The sequence below is a fragment of the Pseudochaenichthys georgianus genome, chromosome 8 (genome assembly GCF_902827115.2).
Source record: "Pseudochaenichthys georgianus chromosome 8, fPseGeo1.2, whole genome shotgun sequence".
In the NCBI taxonomy this organism is placed as follows: domain Eukaryota; kingdom Metazoa; phylum Chordata; class Actinopteri; order Perciformes; family Channichthyidae; genus Pseudochaenichthys; species Pseudochaenichthys georgianus.
This window is the reverse complement of record NC_047510.2, coordinates 20,865,044-20,891,959: the sequence shown is the minus strand read 5'-3', so window position 1 is coordinate 20,891,959 and position 26,916 is coordinate 20,865,044. Positions and strand designations below refer to the sequence as shown.

General features: G+C 40.1%; 3 protein-coding genes across 3 annotated transcripts; 1 reads left to right on the top strand and 2 right to left on the bottom strand.

Annotated features, from left to right (window-relative positions):
* Positions 1 to 575: 575 nt before the first annotated feature.
* LOC117450637 (G-protein coupled receptor family C group 5 member C-like) lies at positions 576 to 7,298 on the top strand. The gene is made up of 4 exons (XM_034088503.2): positions 576 to 839; positions 2,518 to 3,523; positions 4,547 to 4,650; positions 4,728 to 7,298. Exons 2-4 carry the CDS (start codon positions 2,539 to 2,541, stop codon positions 4,824 to 4,826), a joined length of 1,188 nt encoding a protein of 395 aa, XP_033944394.1. The 5' UTR covers positions 576 to 839; positions 2,518 to 2,538; the 3' UTR covers positions 4,827 to 7,298.
* An 83-nt stretch (positions 7,299 to 7,381) lies between these two features.
* ccdc137 (coiled-coil domain containing 137) lies at positions 7,382 to 10,719 on the bottom strand. Its single transcript, XM_071204035.1, has 6 exons — positions 10,532 to 10,719; positions 10,190 to 10,332; positions 9,606 to 9,831; positions 9,150 to 9,232; positions 8,410 to 8,489; positions 7,382 to 7,918 (listed from the first exon to the last, which is right to left on the bottom strand). Exons 1-6 carry the CDS (start codon positions 10,600 to 10,602, stop codon positions 7,709 to 7,711), a joined length of 813 nt encoding a protein of 270 aa, XP_071060136.1. The 5' UTR covers positions 10,603 to 10,719; the 3' UTR covers positions 7,382 to 7,708.
* Positions 10,720 to 17,408: 6,689 nt separating this feature from the next.
* tspan10 (tetraspanin 10) lies at positions 17,409 to 18,615 on the bottom strand. Its single transcript, XM_034088336.2, has 3 exons — positions 18,521 to 18,615; positions 17,807 to 18,399; positions 17,409 to 17,715 (listed from the first exon to the last, which is right to left on the bottom strand). The coding sequence occupies exons 1-3, from the start codon at positions 18,608 to 18,610 to the stop codon at positions 17,409 to 17,411; spliced, it is 990 nt and encodes a 329-aa protein (XP_033944227.2). The 5' UTR covers positions 18,611 to 18,615.
* Between the last annotated feature and the right edge of the window lie 8,301 nt (positions 18,616 to 26,916).

Sequence of the window (26,916 nt, the reverse complement as noted above, 5' to 3'; positions counted from 1 at the left end):
CTCTGGATATGAGACTGGTGGCTTATTTAGTATTTCGAAACTAAAATCAAGTTTTCTTTTTATTTAGCTGTTAATGTGGAACAATGTTATAGGCTTGGTTGTAAAGGTTACTTCATTGTGTTTTTATATTGTCAGTTTCATCCCTTGTGCCTATTTTTCTTCATTGATTGTTTGACTGTATTTATATTAACATTTTTGTTTTATTGAACAACTGTATGTGGGCATATTCCCTCTATACAACTGAAAGTATAGGCTGCTATAGATGATGAATTCAAAGGAAACCAATCAAATAAATGATCTAATTACCAAACGAATGATAATACATTATTAATCATTGAAATCAAAGTGTGTTCATGTCAAACAGGTCACAGCTCAGACCATGTCGAACATGCTGTATACAGGTGGAAATGTCTCACTTGAGAGATGAGTGGTCCCTTTGTTTGGGTGTAAACTGCCTGAAATAAAATAAATAGGCCGCATGTTAATCTCACAGATTATGCAAAGCTGCAAGCACCAAAGAGGCTGGACGAACAGTCATAGTTTGAGCAGAGTGTATTCAATAATAACCTACCTTACAACTACTCTAATGTCGCTGACTGTGCCGGTGAGTTCATTATAACATGGTTCAATAACAATTCAGAAGGAGTGGGCAGATGGAGGACTGTCCATGATTCTTACCGGAAAGAAACGTGGATCCATGAAGTGAACATTTAAACGCTACGAAATTGGTTGTAACATCTCCCAAGAGCCCTTAAAACACCCGAGGGGAACTCTCTTTTTTCGGTTTTGGTTATTCTTACCTGCAGCTCGAGAGGAACTGCTCTCTGCCTTCAGTCCAGGTAAGAAGCCCCTGACGGATAGCAATATCCGCCTCATCCAATAGCCTACTTCCTAAATTGTGTTACCGAATATGATTATGTTATCAAAAGTAATTGTTGCATTTGTATTGCGCCATTTACACAATATTTAAACGTGAACATTGTTCAGACTGTTAACTTTCCATGAGCTTATTGTGATAATTCAATTGATATGCTTTATTTTTTATCATAGAAGCATGACTAGAAAGCTGAAATATAACATTTTCAAATTTAAACATATTAGGAAGTCATTAACCATAGAAGCATCGAAAACCTTTTTGCATGCCATGATACTATCACATGTTCACTACTGTATAACCTGCTGGTCCCAAGCAACTAAGACTGCTATGAGACCACTTGAGGTTATTTATAAACAAGCCTTAAAAGTTATGGATAGAAAGTCATTAAAACACCATCATTGCAATATAGTGTCCAAATACAAACTGTTCAGTTTTGATAGTCTTGTCCTACTTTCCCGAGTTCAATTGGTATTCAGAATCATTCACAATTCTACAACACCACCGTTGAGGGGCTTTTTTCAGTTTCGCCGTGAGCAGAGTTGCAGAAACTCCAGATCTGCATCAAATGCAGATCTAACCATCCCTCTGAGGCGCACTGCTTTTGGACGATCAGCATTTTGTTTTACGGCCATCAAGCACTGGAATACTCTTCCAGTTGAACTTAAAACCTGTACTGATTTTAACTCGTTTTTCTATGGTGCAAAAAAAACGATATTAAGCAACCAGTCATGCCAACATTAATTACACTGTAAACTGACTTTATTTAATTTGAACTGTATTGTCATACTATATATTAGATATTTTATTGAAGTGTATTAGAAGTGTACTAAGTATTATGTTCGTAACCTGAATTTAAATCAGGCTTTGTAATTATTTGAGTGACCGAGATCATGTAAGTGTATTTCAAGTGTACTATGTATTAATTTATTGAGCTGTATTTAAATCAGGTTTTAAAATTGTTTGACTGATAGAGATCATGCAATGTTATCATTTGTTTATTGATTGTTATGAACCTGTCTGAGGACCACAGATGGAAATTAGCTATTAGCTATAATCATGCATATTGCATCTCTTCTCTTTGCTGAGATTAATGTTTTTGTATGCATGGTCCTTCCATAAATAAATAAATAAAAAATGCACGGGAGTAGTGCACTTAAAGGCTTGTGTTAAGACTACATCACTACAATTTTAAATGAGCGGTAGTAGGCTATAACCTGACACTGTCCTTCGATCAGTTTTACGCTATTTTCAGTTTTCTGAAATACATTGCGCCTATAATGTTAAAATGATACTGCTGAAAATTGGAAAGCTAGACTGAGAACATGTTATGAAAAACTATTTTCTGTATATTTTTGGATTCTCCAGAGACTCTAATTAATTAATTTAAGTTGACAGCAATTAGGTAGGCTATAAAAGACCACAACTGGCTCAGTATAGTCAAGAACCTTTACTGCGGCATGACATAGTAATATTAATGGGAACCATTTGTTTTGATGGATGTATGAAAGTCAGTAGTTTGTCTTTCCATACTAATCATGGATGCAAATACTAGCCTATGAATTCCATTGAACTGCAAAGAATAATTGTTTTGCATATCAAAAATATCAATGTTTGCATGTTTAATATTTATTCTGTTGCAGCACCTTTTGAACATTAAAGCCATGGAACCGACCAGTCCTCCAAAGGGATGTGGCTCAAGTATCAGCTCCATATATTACAACCTGTGTGACCTGACCACAGTGTGGGGGGTCGTGGTGGAGGCTGTTGCTGCTGCTGGTATAGTGACTTCTTTCATTCTCTTGGTCATCCTCATGGCCAGCATACCGTTTGTGACAGACAAGAAGAGGAAGGGTATGGTGGCTCTGCAGGCCGGCATTCTAGTCTTCACTTTGGGACTCTTTGGACTCACTTTTGCCTTTATTGTGGGTCAGTACTCCATCAACTGTGCTGCACGGAGGTTTCTCTTTGGAGTGCTGTTTTCAGGCTGTCTAGCCTGCCTGGTGATGCATGGGTTATGGCTCGCCCTGTTGAAGCGTAGCGACAGGGGTCCCAGGGGCTGGATGTTATGCCTGGGAGCCCTGGGTCTGTGGATGGTGGAGGTCATCATCAACACTGAGTGGCTTATCATCACTGTTTGGAGGAGCCCACCTGGACCTGGAGGTGTCATGACCCCTGATGTGTCCTGTAACATTGCTAACCAGGACTTTGTGAGCGCACTTGTCTATGTGATGGTTCTGGTGATAGCTGCGGTGCTGATCGCCGTGCCTTCGCTGACACACAAGCACAAGCAGTGGCGCCGAGACGGAGCCTTCATCCTAGTCACCGGGATCTTCACCTTGGCTATCTGGGTAACTTGGATTGTCATGTACATCCATGGGAACAGGGTCGTCGGGAATCCCAGCTGGGATGATCCTACTCTGGCCATAGCTGTAGTGTCAAATGCATGGGTGTTCCTTTTCCTCTATGCCATTCCAGAAATCTGCCTACTGACCCAGGAGGACCCAGATCAGGAGCGGCCAGTCGATGGAGATCATGTTTATCCTGCCAGTAGCCTGGTTTATGACAACATCCTGAAAGAGCCGGAGACACCCCACCAGAATGTGTACATGGAGAATAAAGCCTTCACAATGGACGAGCCTCCGGCAGGTAAAGCATGACACATTACGGACGCCGTTAGTCCAATACATTTGAATGGGGGCAGAATCTTTCAAAAAACAAAAAAAACATCAAGACAGCAATCCAATTAAATGATTTAAACTTGCACATAAGGGCAGCCCCCTTTCTTCAGCTTGCAGCAGTCATACAACCAAACACAAGTAAATAATTCACATAATAAAGCGCAACCGTGTAGAATGTAGATAATGGTAAAAAGTGTTAATCTGCTACTGCCTCTAGTAACAGAGGAAAAGATGCAATTAATGAATGTTGTAATTCCTATTTCGCAAGAACAGCTAAGGGTAGCAATAGTTTTGCTGTGTACTGTAGCTGTCAAATGTGTTGCTAAAGGGTGGTTACTTATGGCCTTCCATGCAAATGTGTTATTGCTATAAAAGCTGTATTGTGACATGCCTCGTTCTCTCTGGCATTGACCTGCATGTGCCACTGCAAATAGAAAACTACTTATAGGATCAAATAAAAAAAGTGCCATTCAGGAAGCATACCCCCATTGTTAGGACAAAAGTCTACTTATTGAGGGTTGTGTCATTGGCCAACATTACGAGGCACACCAACATAACAGTTACATATTCTTTAAAATGTCATGTATTTGCATAGCTTGGAGGTTTTACATTGGCATACAATCATGTACTACTTTTTATACATCACCATGTGAAACACTACTCAGATGAGGTTCAATACCGCTGGCAGAGCATGAGCCAAACAGAAAGTAGATAGGAAGAGTATAGGGTTAGTAAACATAAGGAAAACTGTTCGAGCATGCATTTAAGGTTTTACAATATCAAATGTGCGCAAGGCTTCCCATTTATCCTAAGAGGCAGCAAATATTGATTCAATTAGCTGGCCAGTTTGAGTGTGTTGTTTCAGACCATAATGTTTAAACAATGTCTTTGACATGTTTTAATGTGGAGATCATTAAGTCTAAAATGGACTAAAAGACCATCACAACAAACTCTTATATTTATATCCTCATCCACCTTTTTTTTTTACCAGTACCCACAAAACCAGTGTCTCCGTATGGTGCTTATAATGGTCACCTACGAAGTTATTTGTACCAGCCTACTGAAATTGCCCTGATTGCCAAGGGTCTGACTAAGGTGAGTGAATCGACAATATTTACACCACTACTTTCTTTGCCACGTGTGCTGAAATGATCCATTACCTGTCTCTATAGATGGACCAAGGCACGATGATGCCTCGAGCCAGAGCCCCCTCTCTGAATCGGGGAGGTGGAAGATCTCTGCCATGTTCAGCTGATTCCTTGCCATCTTAAGGACGGTCACATGACGTCAGCGTGAATCCATGGCAGTGCCCCATACACTTTGTTCTCTCCTCAGGATTCCTTGTATCAGATGTATCTTAACTTTCTCTTCCTTAGTAAAAGGCTTGAAGCAATTACACTGTGATAAATCCCCATCATTAGAGTGCTGCTGGAATGAGTCCTTAAACCTGGAAATGAGTTCCCTCGTCTTAAAGTCAATGGTTACCTTTAAACAAAACGTGAAGTATCATTAGGTTTTGTTTGTCACAGTTCTTCTTTTCTGCGACAATCCCAAAAGCCATTAACCAGGGAAATGCTTACTTCTGGGATAGCCTTCAAATAAAAGTCATCCCTGTAGCAATATGGAGTTTGCAGTTATGTGACCCAGCTCCTCTCATAGGTCTGTTTTTGTCTGGAGGTTGGACCAGGAGCCTTCAGTTTGTTTTGTGCCTTAGAACTTCTCACTGTCAACCAAAACTTGCTCACTTGTATCTTTACTCCAAAACACAATCAAGAGAAAGAGTGGCATGCATGTTTCTGTACAGAGAAGCAATGACTTCGCCTTCTAGCTGAAAGAGATACCAAAACATTCTGGCTACATTTCTTTGAAGTCCAAATCCCAAAGTGAAATGTATCTTTTGATGACAACCGATGGTTGGTTAATGATAGGCAAGGATTGAGTGTAGATAGTTTATAGCCGAGGTAGGGTTTATAATGTTTCCATTGTGTTTGCACTATTAACTAATGCTTTCCCGTTTCATAAATCTGACTGGAATGTGGTAATCTGTTGCGAAACATACTTTGTTTAATTGTGCAATTAAGTTGTGTAACATATCCTCTGAAAGCAATTTGATTTTGTAGTTGGATTTATAAAACTATAATTGTATGTGAACTTATTAAAACCTGTTTATGGTAACTTACATACTTTGTAGCTGTTCCTTTCATAACAGAATAAACATTTACAAGGAGGGTGGATAATGTAACAGGAAATGGCAAAAGGATCACCATGGCATGTGTTTGTTGAGAAGCTTTAACAGCTTTACCCAGGGCTCTGTGCAGGGATTGGTCATCACACTTTGATGTTGGAGGTTATGGGACTGGTAGTGTTATTGTGGGAATTACACACTAACCTAACAGTAAAGACAATAATTCCATGTGATGTACAAGTGTGGATGCACTTGTAAAGCATTTCAATTACATTTGATGGAGAATTTTACAAAAACGACACTCTCTGACAGCAGAACTGTATAGGACTGCCTGCTGCAAATAAACACACTGAGCATCAACGAGATGAACAATTATTTGCCACACACGCACACACTTTAAGAGCTCCAGAGTGAGCTGTGGCTGCCTAGCAGCAGCTGAGAAGGCTCTCTCCCAATTACTCCCACCATTCTGTTCTGTCAGCAGCCATGAAACACTTGCTCAGGAAGGAAATTGCTCACAAACTGGAAATCAGACGGTGAGAGATGTACAACAGAACACAAACGGATATTACTATGCAACGCCTCCTGTCTGCCTGCTACGAACCCCTACACACAGATATAGAACAGATGCAAAGCGCTACGAAAACATGCAGTGATGTCCACCTAATGGTGAACTCTGCAAGAAAGGGTTACCCAAATGTATTCAAATACCTTTCAGACATTTGATAGCGTTTCCTTTGCATTTTCAACCTTTTACTACACTGACCTGGTTTACTCTAGAATCTTGTCCTACAGCTTGTCCAACTCATCTCATAAAAAGGGGCTACTGGTAAGCTGTACCTACAGGACGTTAAATAAATCCACACATAACTCTTGGGTTATTCCGAGCATTGACTTGAGCTAAAACCCAACAGCATCTTTCTCTGACAGGCAGCAACTGGAAAGCACTTGATAATATGAAAAGCTGTCGTGTGCACATGGACACAGGTGAGCACATGAGCGATGGTGTTTGAGCTCAGCTCAAGGGAGTCAGCACCACCAATCAGTAACAGCTGCCCCCACTTAATGCCTTTTCTTGTCACTGTGACAACCCTCTGTGGACAAACACAGACGGAGGATAAAAAGCTGATCGAACTGCAACGACTATGAACCAACAGAGCACACAACAGGGCTTCAGTAATAACAACCATCTGGTGATACTATTCTGTAGGTCACTATCGCTCTTTTAGATTTAGGACGCTTTGAAAGATTAAGTTGTTAAACACACATCTCACTATACGCACAGCTAGTCCCAGAGTCCACCGTTTCAGACAAAGGCCTGTTCATTTACATACAAATGTAAATGGCTATGCTAGGCTCTAATAATTGATCGACATTTACAGCCCTTGGCGTTACAAAACCTTTCATTATGCATGTTGGGTCAGCTCTCTATTCAAACAATACCAGCTTTCTGCAGGAAGCCTGACATCTAGTGGGACCACAGCAAACCACTGGAGGTTTATCTTTACCTGGGCACTATCCAAACTATGTTATGGTCCACCAACGTGAAGTCATAGAGGCTTACTTCATATGTAAATACTAAAACAGGGTGAAACAGCTGGATATCTGTCAGTTACTAACAGTGGGGGACATCAAGAAAAGTGACCTTACTGGATGTATTTATTTAGGTTTTATCAGTTTGTCCTTTTTATAGGAGATGATACAGACATTAACAATCTGAAAATACGGTTATTTTTTGTGTTAAATATAGGACACTGAAAGAGGCAGGTGAGCGTTGATCACTACTTACCTCCTGCTGTGGGCAGCAGATGCAAATGTGTGCTTGTTCCCCTGACAGTTACTGTAGCTACACTGTGGTGAGCTCCATCACTGCCAGTTGCAGAATTACATAACACATACGGTCTGCTGATTTTCAGTCTCTGAGATTCACGGCTGACTGAAGTCTTTTAAAATCTTTCACACGAAACATCACTTCGGGTTCCTGAGTTTTTCCAGATTGGCATCCCTGTCCTTAAACTGCTGCTGTCTCTGTTTCTTAAGAAGACGGTAGGCCTCCACTGCTCGCACCCGCTCCTCCTCCATGATTCGCTGTCGGGCCATGGAGGGCTTGCCCGTTGTGCCCGTTGTGACCGCCGTGTGGCCGAGGAGAGAGTTGAGGAGCAGCTGCTTTGCTGCCTTCTGGAATGATGTTGGTAGAGGAGAAATAAACACAGTCAACATCTCACTCAACCATAAAGATGTAAATATATACAGAGCCTTTAACAACACATACATGAAGAAAAAAACTAAATATATATATCTATATTTAAAATAAAGCACCCAGCAGCAAAGCATAGTCTAACCACCAGAGAAGAGAGCAGTGATGCATTGTGCCACAGGTGTGATGCAAATGTAGGGTGAATGTAAAGTAGCTAAATAGAAAATAGTAAAAGCAGTACAAGAATAATGTTTACTAATGATAATTTTAAATACAAATGTATGTCATATTTAAAACACATACAAATGAAGATTGTGCAAATGATAACAGCCTAGCCAGTAACTGAAATAGAGAAACTATGAAAGAAAAGGGGTTTTCTGTGAACAAAAAACACCCTACAAAGAGTATACAAATGTATGAATACAAATGTAAATTGTGCATAAGGCCATGTAATAACTGCATAGCGGGTTACCTCAGGTTTGATAGGAGCTTTCCTGGGTTTGGCACTGAAAGATGGCGGGCACATAGAAACTTCCCCAAAAGGAACATGATCTACAAAATAAAGCTTTCATTAATATCAATATACAATGTTCTGCTTTGACAATTCTAATAAAACCAGCATTAATGGATGTTTCTTTCGAATAACTTGTAAAACACAGTAAAACACAGCACTGACATGCCTTAGTAATTGTCATGGCTATAAACAAATCCAGGCACAACATTAGTGTGAGAAGAATTGTTGGCTACAAAATTGAAACAATGATTACAAATAGACAACTTAAAGCTTAGTAGAGCTGGGTAAAGTCTGTAAAGAGTGGTAATCGTTTAAAGTGTGCTTAAAAAAATCTGTTCCCTTTAAGTTTGATTTAAAAAAGTAAATAATTAGTTATCCTTACAAAACTTCCAAAATAGGATGCTTCCTTTCCAGCAGAGTGGAATATTGCCGGTGTCTTGACTTTCCCAAAATGACTATAGGACAATTCTGCAAATTCAAAATGTCTGACTTCAAAGTGACTGACTGACACGCTTGAGAATATATCCTTCTGTCTCAGCAAGATATTACTGAAAAACTTAGGTACAATACATTTTTCTGATTAACATGCAGAATCTAAAGCAATAGGTTTTTAGGAAACACGCCACTAAAACCCCAGTCAAACTGCAGATGATGTTGAATGCACCTCATACTGGGTCAGTGCATGCTTGTCTTCTTACCAACAAACATCTCTTTTTCCATCCTGTCCACTTGTTTATCCAACTTTCTGTTCTGTAGCCTCTGTAATCTGACCGTATCATGTCTGGAGCAAAGACAGCACAGAAGATCACATACATTAGACATGTATCACTCATGAATTAAAATCACTTTTAAATACAGAGTAAGTCCATTTAATTGCAATTTACTGTTATCATTTTCATTTCAGTTGAATTTGAACTTAGATAATGCAAATATATTACACTTGTACTGTAAATAAAAGTGCAACACAATACATAAGTATATTGTGCCAGGGGTGCATTTGTGTTGCACTTGAAATATTAGATACACAAAATCAAAGAAGACATAACCTCGAAGAGCATAGGGTTTAATCAACTCACTTTATTATTTAATGTCCAATATCAGCACAGACAATATATATAATCTACTTAACTTATTACAAATTAAAGTGTACTCACTCCTTCTTTTTTTCCGACTTGCCCCCGTCTGCAGGCCTCTCTTGTTTGTTGGCAGCCAGCTCAGGCTTTCTGTCGACTTGGTTCTTGGTGAGGAAGAGGACATGTTTGGTCTCCATCTCCATGCGCCGCATATAGGCTTTCACACTCTCGGACTTCCCCCTCTTGAAATGTGGGACAGGTATGTCTCCACTTTTGGGATCCTTTGGTTTACCTTTAGGGTAGATCAGAATCAAGTTTATTGGTACAGTTACACATTCAAGGAATTTCCTTTGGTGGTGCAAGAAAGAAAGAAAGATAGATAATAAGTTGTGAATGGTCAAACATATAACGAAAATAAAAAGAAACTATTTAGCATTGAGAACATTTATATTTAAATATAAAAAATAACCTTAAAAGCTAAATTACTTAGGAAAATGAATATATGAACACATATGGTAAACTACTATGTATTATATATAAAAGTGGAGGGCTGTGCAGACATGTGTGCAGAAATGTGCAAAAGAAAGATGGAAAAAACCCAATACATTGTTTCAAATATGCGTAATGTTAACGTATGTATAACAGAATATGAAGCTTGTAACTCACTCTCTTTGGGCTTTTGACCTTCAATTTCCCCGTTTTCATTATCTGCTTGTTTTTCATGATCTCCCGGAGCTTAAAGGGGATGTGCTCGATGTGGTCTCGTTTGATTTTCTTAGGTTTGCCATTTCGTTTGAGCTTATTATCACTGTTATAACACGTTACAGTCCAGGGTATCATGTAGGAAAAGAAACGAATACAAGTTAACATCTGCAAGCCATACACAACGCAGGTACGTATCCTCAAATGAATACGAGAATGATGTTGACAAGTTGAATCTCGTAGACAGCTAGCTAATGTAGCTAGCTAGCATTGTTTCTTTAACACAACAGCCATTTTTACGTTACCTTGAATGTTTTTCGGCCTTTCCCACTTGCTTTCCAGACTCGTTAGTTGTGTTCTTATTATTTTTCCCCATGATAATGCACTTTGTTTCAAAGCATTACGAAGTATCTTCACAAAACAATAACACGTGTGGAAGAGCGTGTGTTAACCTTTAACCTACGAACCAACCTCGACTTCAGGCGGCAGGAAGTAAAAGAGTTCCCACTCCGTACACTTTTCCCGATACCTTGGTCGTTTCCTTCTCTGCAATACGAAAAATATAAAAACGCTTCCCTTCCGTGAATTGATATGTTCCTTTCACTGTTATTGAGGTTTTGTTGTTGTTGTTTTTTCACAGAGGAGCACATTCCATTTATTTTGTTCACCTACATCGATACCTGACGTTTTGCCTGTATGATGGATTTTCTTAAATGTCGTTAAATTACTTATGGAACTGTGTTGAGGATACGACATCTAATACAAAAAGACACCGGACATTTCCAAATCAATTTAACAGATAAAACAGCTCAATTTCCAGCCTAGTGAACTACATTTATCTTGGAGGCAAGCACCAACAAATAAACGATCTTTGCGAGAAAAGTCATCCTGGTTAATATGTCAGCTGGATTCAGTCTATCAGCACTAGATGGCGTCGTTGTTCTATTTTGTCCACATAATACTACAAAGGCCGCTACTATAATTTAGCCAGAGCCATAGAGAGATATCTCTCTATAGAGGCTTCTCAATACTCAAATTTCCCTCCTCGACTCCCCTCCTCGAGACTTAGACCCGCCCACAGGAGATGCGAGCGGAGGACCGAGGAGGGGAACCGAGGAGAGAGGAGGGGAAGCAGCAGACGTTTAAAGAAATGAGAACTCCTCTCCTCTGAGCGGTCATATTAAAGCGACGTCCGTTCATTATTACGTGGCAACAGCTGCATCAACTGTATAGTGTTTTGTCATGTTTTATAATCTCTGTTAGATCAGCTGAACATTGTTCCCCCACATATTTACTTTGAATTCATTGGAGTGCGGTATAATGAGACAATAACAGGCTACAGATGCGGACACACACGCACAAATATATTTATATAAATATATACAATTTAAAGTATGAGAGCACAATCATAAAAACGTAACACAATCAGAGACTGGATATATCCCCCCCCCCCTCTCTCTCTGGTCGCTGAAATGGAGAATTGAAATTACGGGCCAAAAGTTGTATTTGCAAGTATTAAAAGTAAGGACATCAAACCAACTGAGACCCTTCTGTCCGCGGCATCTGCGCACTGTACAACACACACCTACACACTGTACAACACACACACCCAGGCCCGGACTGGCCATCGGGAGGACCGGGAGGTTTCCCGATGGCCTGGCCTGCTAAGTGGCCTGCTGACCTGAGGAATTTCTTTTTTTAATGTATGTATTGTGAACGCAACGCTGCGCAAAAGTGGGTCTGACTCTGCCTCACAGAGGGTGACTGGCTGTCTACATGATGTGGCCTGCCGACATGGCCACTTTCATACAGATCATACACTAATGCCCTCGATTGGTCTCTGTGTGTCATTCAAACTCGGGCGCAAGCGAGTGAGATAAAGCGCGCGCACCGGTTACGTGTATTGTTGTTAGCATCTGGTGCTAGCTAGCTGCGCTAACGGATATAAGGAGCTGTTTCAACAACAAGGTGGGGGGAGAGTCCTCTGCTGTCAGACTGAGAGGCTGATAACTACAACACAGGTGAGGTAAAGTGTTTAGATAGTTAACTTAGTCTAAGTTATCTCAGTGGGTCTCAAACGGTTTGGTCACCATTTATGTAAACACATATTTCCATTTGAGGGGGGAGTGATTAGTAAAATATGCATGAATAATAAAACGTTAACTAGGTGAAAAAAGGGAAGATAAACTATTAAAACTTGTTGAAAGCTAAAACTAGTCTTTGCTGCTGCCTCAAAGAGGAGCAGGGGAGAGGAGAGAGACAGGAGAGGCTGGTTCAAGAGCATAGACAGACACACTCACAACTATAAATGAACCAAAAACAAATAAATAAACACATTTCAATGTTTTTTCATATTGGATATATGGTATGTTATTGGTTATGGCCATGTTTTTATGATTGTATGATTATTTAAATGTATACAGTTCTGTTTCATATGGGTGTAGTCTCTTTATTTCCCCCTCAAAATGCACCAGATTGATGCATTTAAAGGTGGGGTAGGTAATTTTGGAGAAACCAGCTCGAGTGCACTAGAATTTGAAAATACACAGCCGGAAAAAATCTGCCACTTCCTTACAGAGCCCCTCCTCCTCCAACACACACGAACGCGCACATGACCAATGAGGGCACGAGATAAGTTTGTGCCCCGATGGAAGGCTGACAGGCAGGTAGGCCATCCAGTTATTTTTGCCGGGCGGCTCAGATGATTGGTTGTACTTTTTACAGTACTACGGCTTCCACAGATGACATTTTTTATGGATTTTTTGTCAAAGCACTTAAGATATTCATTGCTATCGGGATGTTAAGAGCATTCCATGTAATATAACAAAAAGTGTATCTCGAGCCGGTTTCTCAAACTTACCTACCCCACCTTTAAGTCCAACATTTAAAAAAAAAAATCTTACCGGGGTGGCATGCCCCCGGACCCCCCTATAGGATTTGAGGTCCACCCACGATTAAAATATGTTCACATAGGTTCCTAAATAGATTTGCAATTTTTTTAAATAGTAACCCATGTCCATATGTTTATTTTTGGGTAGTAGATGTAGAGGGCTATCACTACGGGCAGCAACGCTGTAAAAATTGACAAATAAATCCAGCAAAATGGCACAAAAAACTGATAGTGGCCTGGCTGGGTGTATAATTCCCGGCCTGACTTATTGTCCCAGTCCGGCCCTGCACACACCTACACACTGTACAACACGCACCTACACACTGTACAACACACACCTACATACTGCAGTACCACACACACCTACAGCTGCTAAGGCATAATCAGGCTACAGCCGTTGTGTATTTTATTATGTGAAGCACTAAATGGTTTTAGAAAAATATGGACTCTTTGTAGATATCTACTAAACTAAAGCAAATAAAGAGAGTAGGTCTGTTCTACTGAGTGATATATATTTTACACACTGCTCTGCTTTCTGCACGGGCCTCACAGCTGTTCTCACTGTAAACATCGCGTTGCGATGAGAGCAGGTTCTCAAATAATATCCAGGGGATGCATGCAGAGCTGTCATTGGCTGAGATAAGTCCGGCCGTGCGTCACGCCTCCACCGTTCCCGGAAATGCATCCGCGGAGGAGCCGTGGAGGAACCATCAGTGTATCCTCGGTTATAGCTCCTCCAGAGAGCCTCCTCGACGCTCGATCCTCGGTCCTCGGTGTGCATTTAGAGAAATGAGACGTCCTTCAAAATGGCGCGCTGAAATTCATTTCCGGGTCACTACCGGAGGACCGAGGAGTCGAGGAGGGGAAATTTGAGTATTGAGAAGCCTCTTATGGCTCTGAATTTAGCATAAAATGAAATCACTTAAGTAAGTAATATTAGCTCAGACTCACTTTAGTACAGTACTTAACCCTCCGGTATCACTGTGGACGTTTTTGTCCATATGGGTCATTTTTCACTTTTCATTTTGCAATAACTTTGGTTGTGTTGGTGCAAATGGCCTGATTTTTTGTAACAAGGCTATTTTCTCGATCTATTTTGGAATTCCAATTTCAATTGTTCAAATCGGTCTTTAATTCACTGTATAACAAATCGACTACGCAAATTAGTCATTCGAGACAAAAATGTCCACTGCAAAAGACTTTGATAAAAATATTATATTAAAAGGTTTTTTTCACAACTTTTTTGGATTCAATCTTTAAAGCAACTCCCGCCCTAATAGAAAATACCAAAAATGTAATCATTTTCAGGATTTTAACCCTTTAAATGCCATTTTGAATACATGAAAACGCTGTTTTTTTTCATGATGAAAACAGAGAAAATTAGTTATTTTCCAAAAAATACATATCTGTGGACTGGCTCTTTTTTTTGTATAACAGTTTTGGATATGGCAAAGATTAGCAACAAAATGGATTGTTTTGCATTATTAGTTTTTGCACAAAATCAGATTGAACAAAAAAGTTACAAATTAGTCATTCGGGACAAAAATGTCCACTTCCAAAAACTGCTCTAAAATGACAACAGATTAATATTTTTAAAAACTTTTTGGGGTTAAATCTTTCAATCAACTTCAGTTCTGATCAAAAATACCACATGTTAAATTATGTTCAGGATTTTAACCCTTTAACTGCCAGTTTGAAAACATGAATTTGCGTTTTCTATGAAAAACATGCACAAAAAGGCAGTTATTTTCCATATAATAAATGTTGGGGGGGTCGGCTTTTTTTTTATCACAGTCTTGGATATGTCAAAGATTAGCAACAACATTGATTTTGGTTGATTATTAGTTTTTGCACAAAATCAGATTAAACAAAAAAATCACACATTAGCCACTCACGGACAAAAATGTCCCATCCACTCCCATTATAACCACATCTTTTGATCATTCCGCCATACCGGTATAAAATCATGCATTTTGTAATGTCAGGGTTTTATATTGGAGGAAAATAGTTCAATTTGTCCTTTTTACTGTATATGACCAGATGTGACATTTTACCATTGAATTACATGCTTGTCATTTCTTGGTTTCTTTGCCTGTTGTATAATGGGGCCCTGAGAGCCATTGGAATACATGTATGCAACTAATATGATGTAGGTGTGTTGGTATGGATGTGGAAGAGTGGTATCAGCTGAGAAATGTGTGTGTGTGTGTTACGGATGCTGTTTGTCTGCTCATTAATCTGCCTGAGTGTTTTCAGCTGTGTGTGGGATTATGCAAATGAGCTGTGTGGTTGCCCCAACATCATTGGCTGTCATCTCCTGGTCCACTTCCGAGGACACTGATTGGAGCACGCCGGGCCAGACTTCTCCAATCCCTGTGCAAGCCCAGCGCACACCTGCTGGAGAGGACTACAAAGCTGGGGACAATCATCACTCTGGAGGCTCTGTTGAGTGAACCTCTCGCATTTTGCTCTTCATTCTGGGGTTAATCTGGTGTGTTTATCTCCGTGTGATATTGTGTGTTAGTAGAGTGTAGAGTAGGTTAGTTAGTGTTTAGAGTATCGTTAGGATTTGTGACTGTTGACTTTAGTTTAGCTGTGTGTTTTGTGTAGACTCCATTTGTTAGTTGTACCACTCTTGAAGTGAGGTTTTGTTTCGTTCTTTATTTAGTATATTAGTATTTATTTTTTCCCTGTATGCCTTTAGACTACTTTTGAGTCCTCCCTTTGGTTATCTGTCAACCTGTGCCCTTTTGGCCCTTTTGTTTGTTTCAGGCTGCCTGCCTGCCATTTTGTTTACTGCTGCTATTACAAATAAATCACCATAATTATACCAATACTACTCTGGTCGTGTCGTTTCCCTTTTGTTCCCCCTAGCCGTGTGTGTGTGTGTGTGTGTGTGTGTGTGTGTGTGTGTGTGTGTGTGTGTGTGTGTGTGGTGTGTGTGTGGTGTGTGTGTGTGTGTGTGTGTGTGTGTGTGTGTGTGTGTGTGTTAGATTTGGTTTACAGCAAGTTGCAGTTTTCACCTCATATTTTTCTCTCACTCCCTCATTCTCAAACTCATACACACTCTTACATATTAAACCTCCTTATACCTTGTATGTGATTGTGTGTGAGAATGAGACAGGACTAAGTGTGCTCTCATGAAGTTTTGTTTTTCATTTGTGCTGTTTCATGTGTCTTTGAGGTAAACAGATGTATGATCTTGACCCAGCATGACCTCGATGTTTTGAATTGTTTGAACTTCATCGTCTGTAAGTCTGTGTTCCTACGGATAATAAGTGTGATTGTGAGCACAGTAGGAATGTTCATTTTATATCAGTTTCTCTAATGGCACAGCTAAATACAGAGCTGTGGAATGGGATATTTGTCTTGAATGTATTTCAATTTGGTCACGGGAAAAAAACAAACTTGATATTTTCATACCTTTAATCATTATGATGACACTTGGCCTGTCCCTTACAGCTCAAACAACAAAAGTATGAATTTGAAAGTGGACAATCCTGAATTGAAGAATGGCAGCCTAGCCCAAAGAGCAGAGGGTAAGCGTCATTAGGCCTACAGTGCATTTTCACTAGCATTATCTCCCCACAATTAAACTTGTGATTTGTTTCCCTCCCAGCTTTGGAGTAGAGATCCCAGAAATGAAAGGCTTGGCACTGGAAAGCAAATGAAATGTATTTCTTTGCCTCTATCTAAATTTAATAATAAACAATACTGTTTTGTCAGCATGACATGATTGGGTTTAATTGAATGTTGTGCTGTTCCTGTGAATTCACCACAATAGTTTGGCATTTCTGGTCGTATGCAGCAAGATGGATTAGCACAAAAGAATTGCAGGGGTAAACAGGTTTACTTTTCTAATGCACTACATGGCTGTTTAGCAAAGAGGGAACCTTCTGTAAATATAGAAGCTTGTGTTCAAGTCTTACCGTTCCGTTATCCTGTGATATCTTTAAGTGTATATCTTAAAATGTATTTCAACTTGATAAATAACTGTATAATTTAGTTTTCACAACAACAGTAAATTAAATCCTGAGACATTACATGTCACTTGTTAGACGCTTTTATCCAAAGAGACTTACATACTGTGGACAATCCCCACAGGAGGAATTTGGGGTGAAGTTCCTCTAAAGTTGTCTGACAACTATTGAAATCAAGAAGTTGTAGGGGTCCCGACACTCAGATTTCGGAACCAGTGGTTTCGGGGATAGAGTATATTTACTACAAATGAGAAACAAAGCGGAGATCCAAAAACAGGACACATAAAAAAAGCACACAATACAGTTATCATATTACATGTACATTTTATGCCAGTGGATACGTTCTAACAGTCGTGTAGAGATAAACAGAGTCAGAATCTGGACTCCTAGTACAACTATTCCAACTGTTCCTATCAGGCCCTCGTGCTGCTCAATCCAGCGCGACATTCCCCCCAGACAGCCGCCCAGGAAGATCACACTCTGAGCACTGAACTCATCCAGCAGCCGGGCTCCTAAACCACACTGAGAGTTCCACACTGTGCCATTCTCCAAAGGATCCACACAGCATGTTGCAGGGACGCCACAGGCCAGCACTCCTGGAGCTGAGCAGTTGTAATATCTGAGGAAAAGTCAAAATGTCCAATTATTTTCAAAGCATACCAACATCAGGACAAAACAGTTCATGACATACTTAGTCACCCTCTACTCACATGTTGAGTTCCCAGTCACGGTAGTTATCTGCCCCACAGCATTGAAGATTTGTCTGAATCTCGTCCGCGATGAACCTCAGATCCAGGTCATCCTGGTAGTGTACCATGGCAGCTAACATCCCTGAGCGCAGGTAGCTTCCGACCTGACCTTGTAGACTGTAGGCGACAATGCCAGCCAGCACCTGGGCTGTGATGAGTGCCAGCACCGTGGCAGAGAACAGCTTCAGTAATGAGCAGTTCTCTCTCAAGGCGCCCAAACAGCCTGACAGGCAGAGCAGGGTCAGCACAAAGCCGAGAGACACAAGAATCAGCATTGGGTCAGTGCCGATACTGCCGATCTTCTCCTGAGCAAACGACTCTTTGCTGAGGAGGCCCCACATCCCCAGGCCAAGAACCACAAGACCCAGAACTGTGAACACCAGATTACATAGGAACAGGAAATATTTGAGGAAATAGTCCGTAAAGGAATATCTGTAGTGGGGTTGGTTGCTTACTAATACACGGCTGTCGTCCTGTTGATTGTCTCGTCCAACTTGGCAACTTTCAGGGGTAACATTGTCACGCTCCTCGTCGCCCTCTTTTGCAGAGCTTGCCTTTGAACAAACCGACAAATAAATATAATATCATTTTTTGAGGATAATGCTGCCTCAAGCCTTTATCTACATATCAAGGTACTCAATATTCAGAAAGGAACTAACGTAAGTGACTCCTTACCTTCGGTATTAGTGGACTGGACTCATTCTGCGTGGTGTCCCTCCTCGACCATGGCAAAAAAATCCTTTTTAGCCCCAAATATCTCCTCATGTTAGAAATGATTCTCCCTTTGCTTTGAGCTGGTCAGAATGACACAAGCTAAAGTTGAGCATTTGGGGGAGAATTCACTACAGTATGAACAGAGGAGCATGTGAGCTGAGGTGGAGAAACCATGCAGTGTTTAGCCTCTGGCTGCTAGCTGTGGGATTTCTTCATCATGTGAGAGTCACAGTGAGGGGATTAGATGGCACACACACACACACACACACACACACACACACACACACACACACCCGACTTTTGATGTGAGGTTTACTCACTCTTTGTTATTGTCTTTGCATGTACACACTTTAACCAACTTTGAACCATTAATACCACTAAAGTGCAGATCTAGATTGATTACAGTTATTTTTCTAACCATTCATATATTCCTTATTTTTCTCATGTGCGCAAATTTGGTCAAAGGCTTTCTGTTTAAATGCTTCATTACAAAAGCATATCGATGAATGTGTAGAGTTCCACTAAATAGCTCAGCAGAGTGTATAACCCAGATTGTTCTGCAGTCAATCAAAAGGAAAGAAAAACAGCAGAAAGCTATACCAAAACAGAAATGTGCTATTACGAGTAAGATTCAACTTTTCTCAGCACAGCTCATGGCTGCAGTTTTGCTTTTAAACAGCTCCTTTCTTTTATGAGAGAAAGTGATTCAGGTTATTTAAAACAGGTATTATCAGTACTGATGTAAATGTGATGATTTTCTGATAATCATTTTAATAATCATTTGCACATGCTGATTTTGAAACCATTTATACTGAAAATGCTGTTAACCACAAATGTAATGTTACAGCTACTCACTGTGACCACTAAAAGCCGATGAACACTAGTGATCTTAGAGTGACTGAAGGCAATCAGGCCAACTGTCAACTAAGTCTCATGGCAGATATAGTTGCAAGAAAAAGAAGAAAGAGAAAGAAGAAAAAATGTGAACCCTTTGGATTCTCCACACATAGCGTTGTGTGTTCCTTCCAAACAACTCAACTTTGCTTTCATCTGTCCACAGAATATTTTGCCAGTAGTGCTGTGGAACATCAGGTGCTCTTTTGCAAACTTCAAACGGGCAGCAATGTTTTTTCTGGACAGCAGTGGCTTCCTCCGTGGTGTCCTCCCATGAACTCCATTCTTGTTCAGTGTTTTACGTATCGTAGATTCGTCAACAGAGATGTTAGCATGTGCCAGAGATTTCTTTAAGTCTCTAGCTCAGTGGTTCCCAAACGGTGTGCCGCGGCACACTGGTGTGCCGTGAGGCAAGTCCGGGTGTGCCGTGGGATTTTGTGACAACCATACGTTATTATTGCAATATACAACTACACAAAAATAATTATTTTTTTATTTACTATATCAGTACTTTGTAGGTTTATATGTACGTAATCTGCGCGACTTGCGCGTCCACATCTCCACGTGCAGTGCTGCATACACATGGCTGAGTCAGCGATAACTCTCCAGGGGTGGAGGTATGCCCATTATTTTGAGTTCATCCGAAGAATAGACAGGAATATGACGGTGAGGTGCAAACTGTGTCCAGGCCAGAAGCTGTTATCCACTGCTGTAAACACCACGTCAAACCTCAACAAGCACCTGCAAAGAACACATGCTAAGGTGGAGGTACTGCACACGCTATTTGTTGTTTGTTAATATCAGTCTGTTCTTCTTCTCTGTCTTCCGGTTGTTGCCTGTTTTGAATGACGAATACACACTACCGCCGCCTGCTGGTAAGGAGAGTTATTGCCACTCACGCATGCGCAGTTCGTACGTGCTCGGCTGAAGTCTTTGCGGTGTCTGGCTCCAGTGCAACACATGGCTAACACGCAGGAGAATACGCCGACGCAACAGCATGAGCAGAGATAGACTGCGCAAAATATACAGATAGCAGGAGACAGAGAACAGCCATGGTCAGATAGGAAAACATTCAGGATCTGGATCAGTCTTATCCGACAATGGAAACTGAACTAATGAGAACATTTGAAACTTTAGCAGTCTGCGTGATCTGCCTGCAGGGAGGGGCGGGCCGGCCCTGCGAGTAAAGTAACGAGTAAAGTAACGAGTTACTTTATGTAGAGAGTAACGAAGTAGTGTAATATATTACTTTTTAAAAAAGTAATATGTGATATGTAATATATTACTTTTTTTTAGTAACGACCCCATCTCTGCTGAAATGTTACATTTATAATTTGTAGTTCAGGACCATGGACAATGCAGCTTCCTTGCATTGACAGTTCTCTGTGCTGAATTTCCTTTGTCTCATTTTTAATGTTGTGACCTGTCTGGTTTAAATGAGTGTGTTGCTGCTTTGATGAAGCCTAATTTGATAACGTTTCAAATACATTTCTGAAATATTTCGTTAATAAATATTTCATGAGTAATATAGTTGTCTTTGTCACATTTTATTTGGCATTAGTAAATAATTATGCACATTTACAGATATTTTACATGATATGAGTGATAACACGTGTTATAAGGGCTATTTTACACAATAGGTGTGCCTTGAGATTTTTACTTGTCCTTTGGTGTGCCTTGGGCACAAAAAGTTTGGGAACCACTGCTCTAGCTGACACTCTAGGATTCTTCCTCACCTCATTGAGCATTATGCGCTGTGCTCTTGCAGTCATCTTCACAGGACGGCCACTCCTAGGGAGAGTAGCAACAGTGCTGAACTTTCTCCATTTATAGACAATGTGTCTTACCGTGGACTGATGAACATCAAGGCTTTCAGAGATACTTTTGTAACCCTTTCCAGCTTTATGCAAGTCAACAATTCTTAATCGTAGGTCTTCTGAGAGCTCTTTTGTGCGAGGCATGGTTCACATCTGGCAATGCTTCTTAAGAATAGCAAATTCAAAACTGGTGTGTATTTTTTATAGGGCAGGGCTGCTTTAACCAACACCTCCAATCTCGTCTCATTGATTGGACTCCTGACTCCTGACTCCAATTAGCTCTTGAAGAAGTCTTTAGCCTAGGGGTTCACCCTGCACTGTGTATGTTTACATGGTGTGTTCAATAAAAACATGAAAACATATAATTGTTTGTGTGGTATTAGTTTAAGCAGACTGTGTTTGTCTATTGTTGTGACTTAGATGAAGATCAGAACACATTTTATGACCAATTTATGCAGAAATCCAGGTAATTCCAAAGGGTTCACATACTTTTTCGTGCAACTGTATATAACATACATCTATATGAGGGGAGATCTTTAAAAACAATAAAAAGAAAGAGCAGCAAAAGGATACTTTTCACAAGTAAAATAAGGTAACAACAGCCTACAGCACGGATTTGTCCCCTGCTTTACCCTTAAATACCTGTAGTCACGTGACTCACTAAGACACATCAAGGTAAAAATCCTTGTGGTACACCTTTTGTTTTGCATCAGTCTTTGAATATAAGTGCAGATACAGTTCAACCATCCTCAGATAAAGTCGTTTTGAAATGATATGCTACTGTGAGTGAGTACAAAAACAGAAATAGGGAGGCCTGGTTATCTCACTATCTGGCTCCACAGGTCAGCTGCTGTCATTCTTTCCTCTGGCTGTGCTGGACTGAGCTGCACAGAGCTGGAAGGAGGTCAGCTGCTGCAGAGGGAGCCTGACTTGTGACGAAGTCCAGATGGGGCTCGAAGGCTAATAAAGCTGGACATTAGTGCTGCTGTTTCCATATAAATGTGCAAAAACTGAAAAACAATCTGAGCTTCCAGATGACTTAGCCAGCGGATAGTTTGTAAAACTTTACACCCAAGGAGCTTAAAAGAGTTTTGCCTTCTTGACATTTCAGAATAATGTGTATGTTGGTGGGTCTGCAGATACATATCAAAGTCAAATTCAACTTTATTGTCAATCTTTCAGTTTGTGTGTACAGACAGAGAGATCAAATACCGTTTTCCACAATCCCGAATATAACAATAAAAATATGTATAAATATGTATATCCTATAATCAACAGACACATTTATACATGTGCACACATTAAGATAAAAAAACACAACAATAAATATATACAAAATAATAGTCACTTCAATATCTTTGGAAATGTACATTAGTGCAAGATTGTCCATAGCCATATATCACCTGTAATCAATGATTTACAGATACACCGGTGAAAAACTATGTCCATTTACTCTAGATATTTGTATACTACATTGTTTGGTACTGTATGCTTCTAGTTCATTCGATACTATATATAGATACATGCTATTCTATAACATGTATCTGACAGCTGTTGAACTGTTTTACAGTTATTCATGAAAATGTACAATCAAAACTATGGGTTATTGTCAAACATTATCTACCCAACCTATTCAACATTAATGGGTGTCGTTTTCGTGTGCTGTATAAACTCTAAACCCCCCTGAGATAAATGTAAAATCTGTAAAATTGGGCTACAGTATATAAAAAGCTTTGATTAATTGATAATTCTACACTGCGTGGTTCATCTGCACACATTTCTCTCTGCTTTTACACATTTTAATATATTGTAGAAGAAAATCAATAAGAATTGGCAATCAAAACATAAACAATTACTAGCATATTGTAGATATACTGAAATTATTTGTTTACTAAATCTCAATTTATTGTTACTTGCTGAGAGAATGGATTACCAGTTGAGTATCAGATGTCTTTAACAAATCTCACAAATCCTGTTACACTGTTTATAAATCGTTTGGGGTGAAAGGATTCAAAGAGCATTCAGTTCCCACACTTTGAATGAAATACAACACATTCTGTAATATTGTCAGCACTGAAGATACATGGATGATATTTATCCTATTGACAGCAGGCAGTGAAGTATCTTTGCTCTGTGGGATTAAACTTGGTGCAGATGGCAGGGACCATTGCCCAGTCAGATTCCAGCCATGATTTGCTCGACTCTTTTCACAATATATCAATACTGACTGTACACATCAGCACAGGATGCAAGAGCATTATCCATGGAAATACGAGCTGATCTGGAGTGGATCAGAGTAGAAGTTCTTGTGACAAAATTCATTTCAGATCAGTTAAGTAAAAGCTATCCTTTGCCTTGTGTGGGTTAAAATAAAAAATGGATACAAATGTTCTTTGGTGATTGATATTTCTATGCTTATTTGGAGTACAGTTATATGTCTGCTTAATCTGTCTAAATAATATATATCTTTCCTCCATCAGCATTTAGATCATTGCCACATAAATTATCTAGACGCATCAGGGGTAGATTAATGTCAAACTGATGCAGTAAATCATACAGCAGCTTATTTGAATTAGGGATATGTCAGCAGTTTTGTTGTGAGGGAATCTCGGGGCTGTATATTTACACCGTTTCTTATTTATTCAGTCAAATATTTTAAAAAAGAGGTTTAATTCCCTTATTCTCAGCTTCATCAAGTGCATGTGTGTCTCCGGGTTTTGATTTTCCCTGACAGTTAAAGGGACCATTGCGTCAGACCAGATGTTGAGCAGATTGTATTACAGTAGGCAGTAAGAATGCTATATTGGACACGTACAGCAACATCAAACACTTCCTCAGGATTAGAGTTTAGGGAGTGCAGTTGCCCTAAACCACACACAGCTACAAGACATGCAGAGGATAAAGGAAGCATAAATAGGAGATTATCAGGACCCCCCATTCAGGGTCTATGGGTTATTTATCATTGTAGCAGATCCAGAGGTCTGCAAGACACATTGGAAAAGTGTAAAGCACGTGTGTCTTCATTGCTCCACTGAAGTGGGTGGGAGCAGGTGGGGGAACGGCTCTGGAAGACGAGGGAGGCCGTTATAAGTGAGCGCTACCCATGTTCTCTCAGTGTGTCCCTGTTGAAGGACTGTAGCACAGAGTGTGATCTCCTGCTGTTATTTGCTGTTGACTGGAAAAGACCCCTGCACTCCTTCACAGAAAGGTATAGTAAAACCCAAACAAGAGACATTCTAAGTGTAGGTCGATCAAAGTAGAATTATTTTTTCTCAAATTATGCTCAGAAAAGATTCTTTTGAAATGTGTGTTCAATTTTCTGGGGTGGAAGATGTGCTCAGATAGTTAAAAGTAGAAAAATAAAGTCGTAGAATACTCCATTAACCCTCCTATTGTCTTTGTCCCCCCCCCCCCTTACTTTGGTGTTCATGGTCAAATTTGACCGGCCCTGTTTTAACTGCTATTACATTAACACAAAAACCATTTTGGGACACATCTAGAGTGTGTGTGTGTGTGTGTGTGTGTGTGTGTGTGTGTGTGTGTGTGTGTGTGTGTGTGTGTGTGTGTGTGTGTGTGTGTGTGTGTGTGTGTGTGTGTGTGTGTGTGTGTGTGTGTGTGTGGTGTGTGTGTGTGTGTGTGTGTGTGTGTGTGTGTGTGTGTGTGTGTGTGTGTGTGTGTGTGTGTGTGTGTGTGTGTGTGTGTTTTATCTGATCTGGATCGTTACTAATTCATTTTCTTTATGGCGGTCATTTTTGACCAGGAACACCATGGGTGTTACAAAGTTGACTAAATCATCCAAAATTGAATGAAAGTGCAGATCAGCAATTTGATATGTTCAAATGTCTACTGTGAAGGATATCATAAAGCCTTATTGCAATCAAATGTAAAACTAAAAAGTTATGATTGATGAAAGTAGTAAATCGGTCAGATTTCAACAGGAGTGTTAATGTCACTCAAAAATAAGTACTTATAATGCAGAAGTGTAATATTATTGTGTATTGAGTATTGTGCGTGGGTATTTATGATTATTTATAGTTCAGGGTAGATTACAAGTTTAGTGCTGCAGATTATACAAGCATTTCCAGTGTTTCTTTTGTGTTTTAATAAAATGTAACTTAACTATAAATGGTAAACACATACACGTAATTGAGTGGATGCACATAGTTGGATTACACCACTGCTTTCCTATATACCTGTTTCCCAATAGAATGCAAACCTTGTATTTTTTTATTTTGAATTTTGTTGATAGGTGATGATGAAGAGGATTGTGGTAATGCTCTGCATGATCTTAACATGCGGAGCTCAGAAATGGAAGCAGGAAACCTCACGTTGGGACTCTAAAGGTCAGGAAGAATCTGTGGTTCGGTTTTCCTCAATTTGTGAATCCTAAATAAAGTATTATTAAAAAAACAACACTCAAATTAAGAGTGTTTGGAAAGATCAGGATGAATATTATCTCCTCCTCTACATTTCTGTCTTCAGCAGGACACACCAATGGCAAGACTTGCTCCAATTTGACCCAGGTACTGGACAACTGGAAATATGCCATTTTAACCCAAGTGAAAGATCTGCTGATCAATGACCACGCTTCAGTCCTGCCTGAATACAACAGGTGGGACACAGCGGCTTCTCACTTTAAATCGTATTGCTGGTATGCTCAAACAAGATCAAGAAGAGAACATGTTGAGTAAGAGTGAGAATAACAACAGTCAGTGATGTCAGTGTGCTTTTAATGGTTTGCAATTGTGGGTGATAATAAATGATATAACTTGCTTTGCTCTGCGCATGACAACTGAACTATCAGAGCAAGTAAGTGATCCCATCCACACAAAGCCAACTCAACTTTGTAAATGACCTCACTATAGAGAATGTGCCAATGGGAAATGTTTCAGCTGAAAATTTTCTGTGTATTATGTAATATTGTGTTCTGATAAGTTCAGTGTTTTGGCTCTGGGACATGTTACTAACAACTATAACAGACATTCCTCATCAACCATATCAGATGCAGTGCTTACTGCACGTGTCCTTTCCTAAACTATATGTTCAGATTCTTTCAAAGGGACTTCCGTTCTTTATGTCTGCTATCCTGATGTGTCTGCATGTGGTGGGGCTGCTCCTGCTTAACAACATGTTGTGACTGTATGTTCATGAGCTCTTGTCTTGGTTATGTATTGCAAGTAAACAATGTTCCTATTTTAGCTCATGAAAACATTGCCAAAGCTCATTCAAATAATGAAACCATTTGCTCTCTTGTACTTTCCTAAATGTCTCTACATGTGTCCAGGATCCAGCCTCTGTCCGAGGCCCTGGGAGACCTCTACAGGCAGTTCAACTCTCTGAAAGACGAGCTGGGTAGACTCACCTCAAAGTTTGACAGTGTGGAGGGTTTTGTGGACGACTTCAAGCAGGGCAGGTTTGCTCTGCCTCAGCGTCCCGTACAGAGGGTTCCCCCCGGTGTCGGACTGAGATCTCCACTGCGAGCACAGAGGAGGCCTCCTTACAGGGGGACGGTCCAGGAGCCCACCCTTGTCAGAGCGAGGAGAAGAGGGCCACAGAGACCTTAGACCCTTCAGTGTGGATGTTTCACAATAAATCATATCTTTTATATATTTTCACATAAGGAGATGATACGTTTGTATAATATAA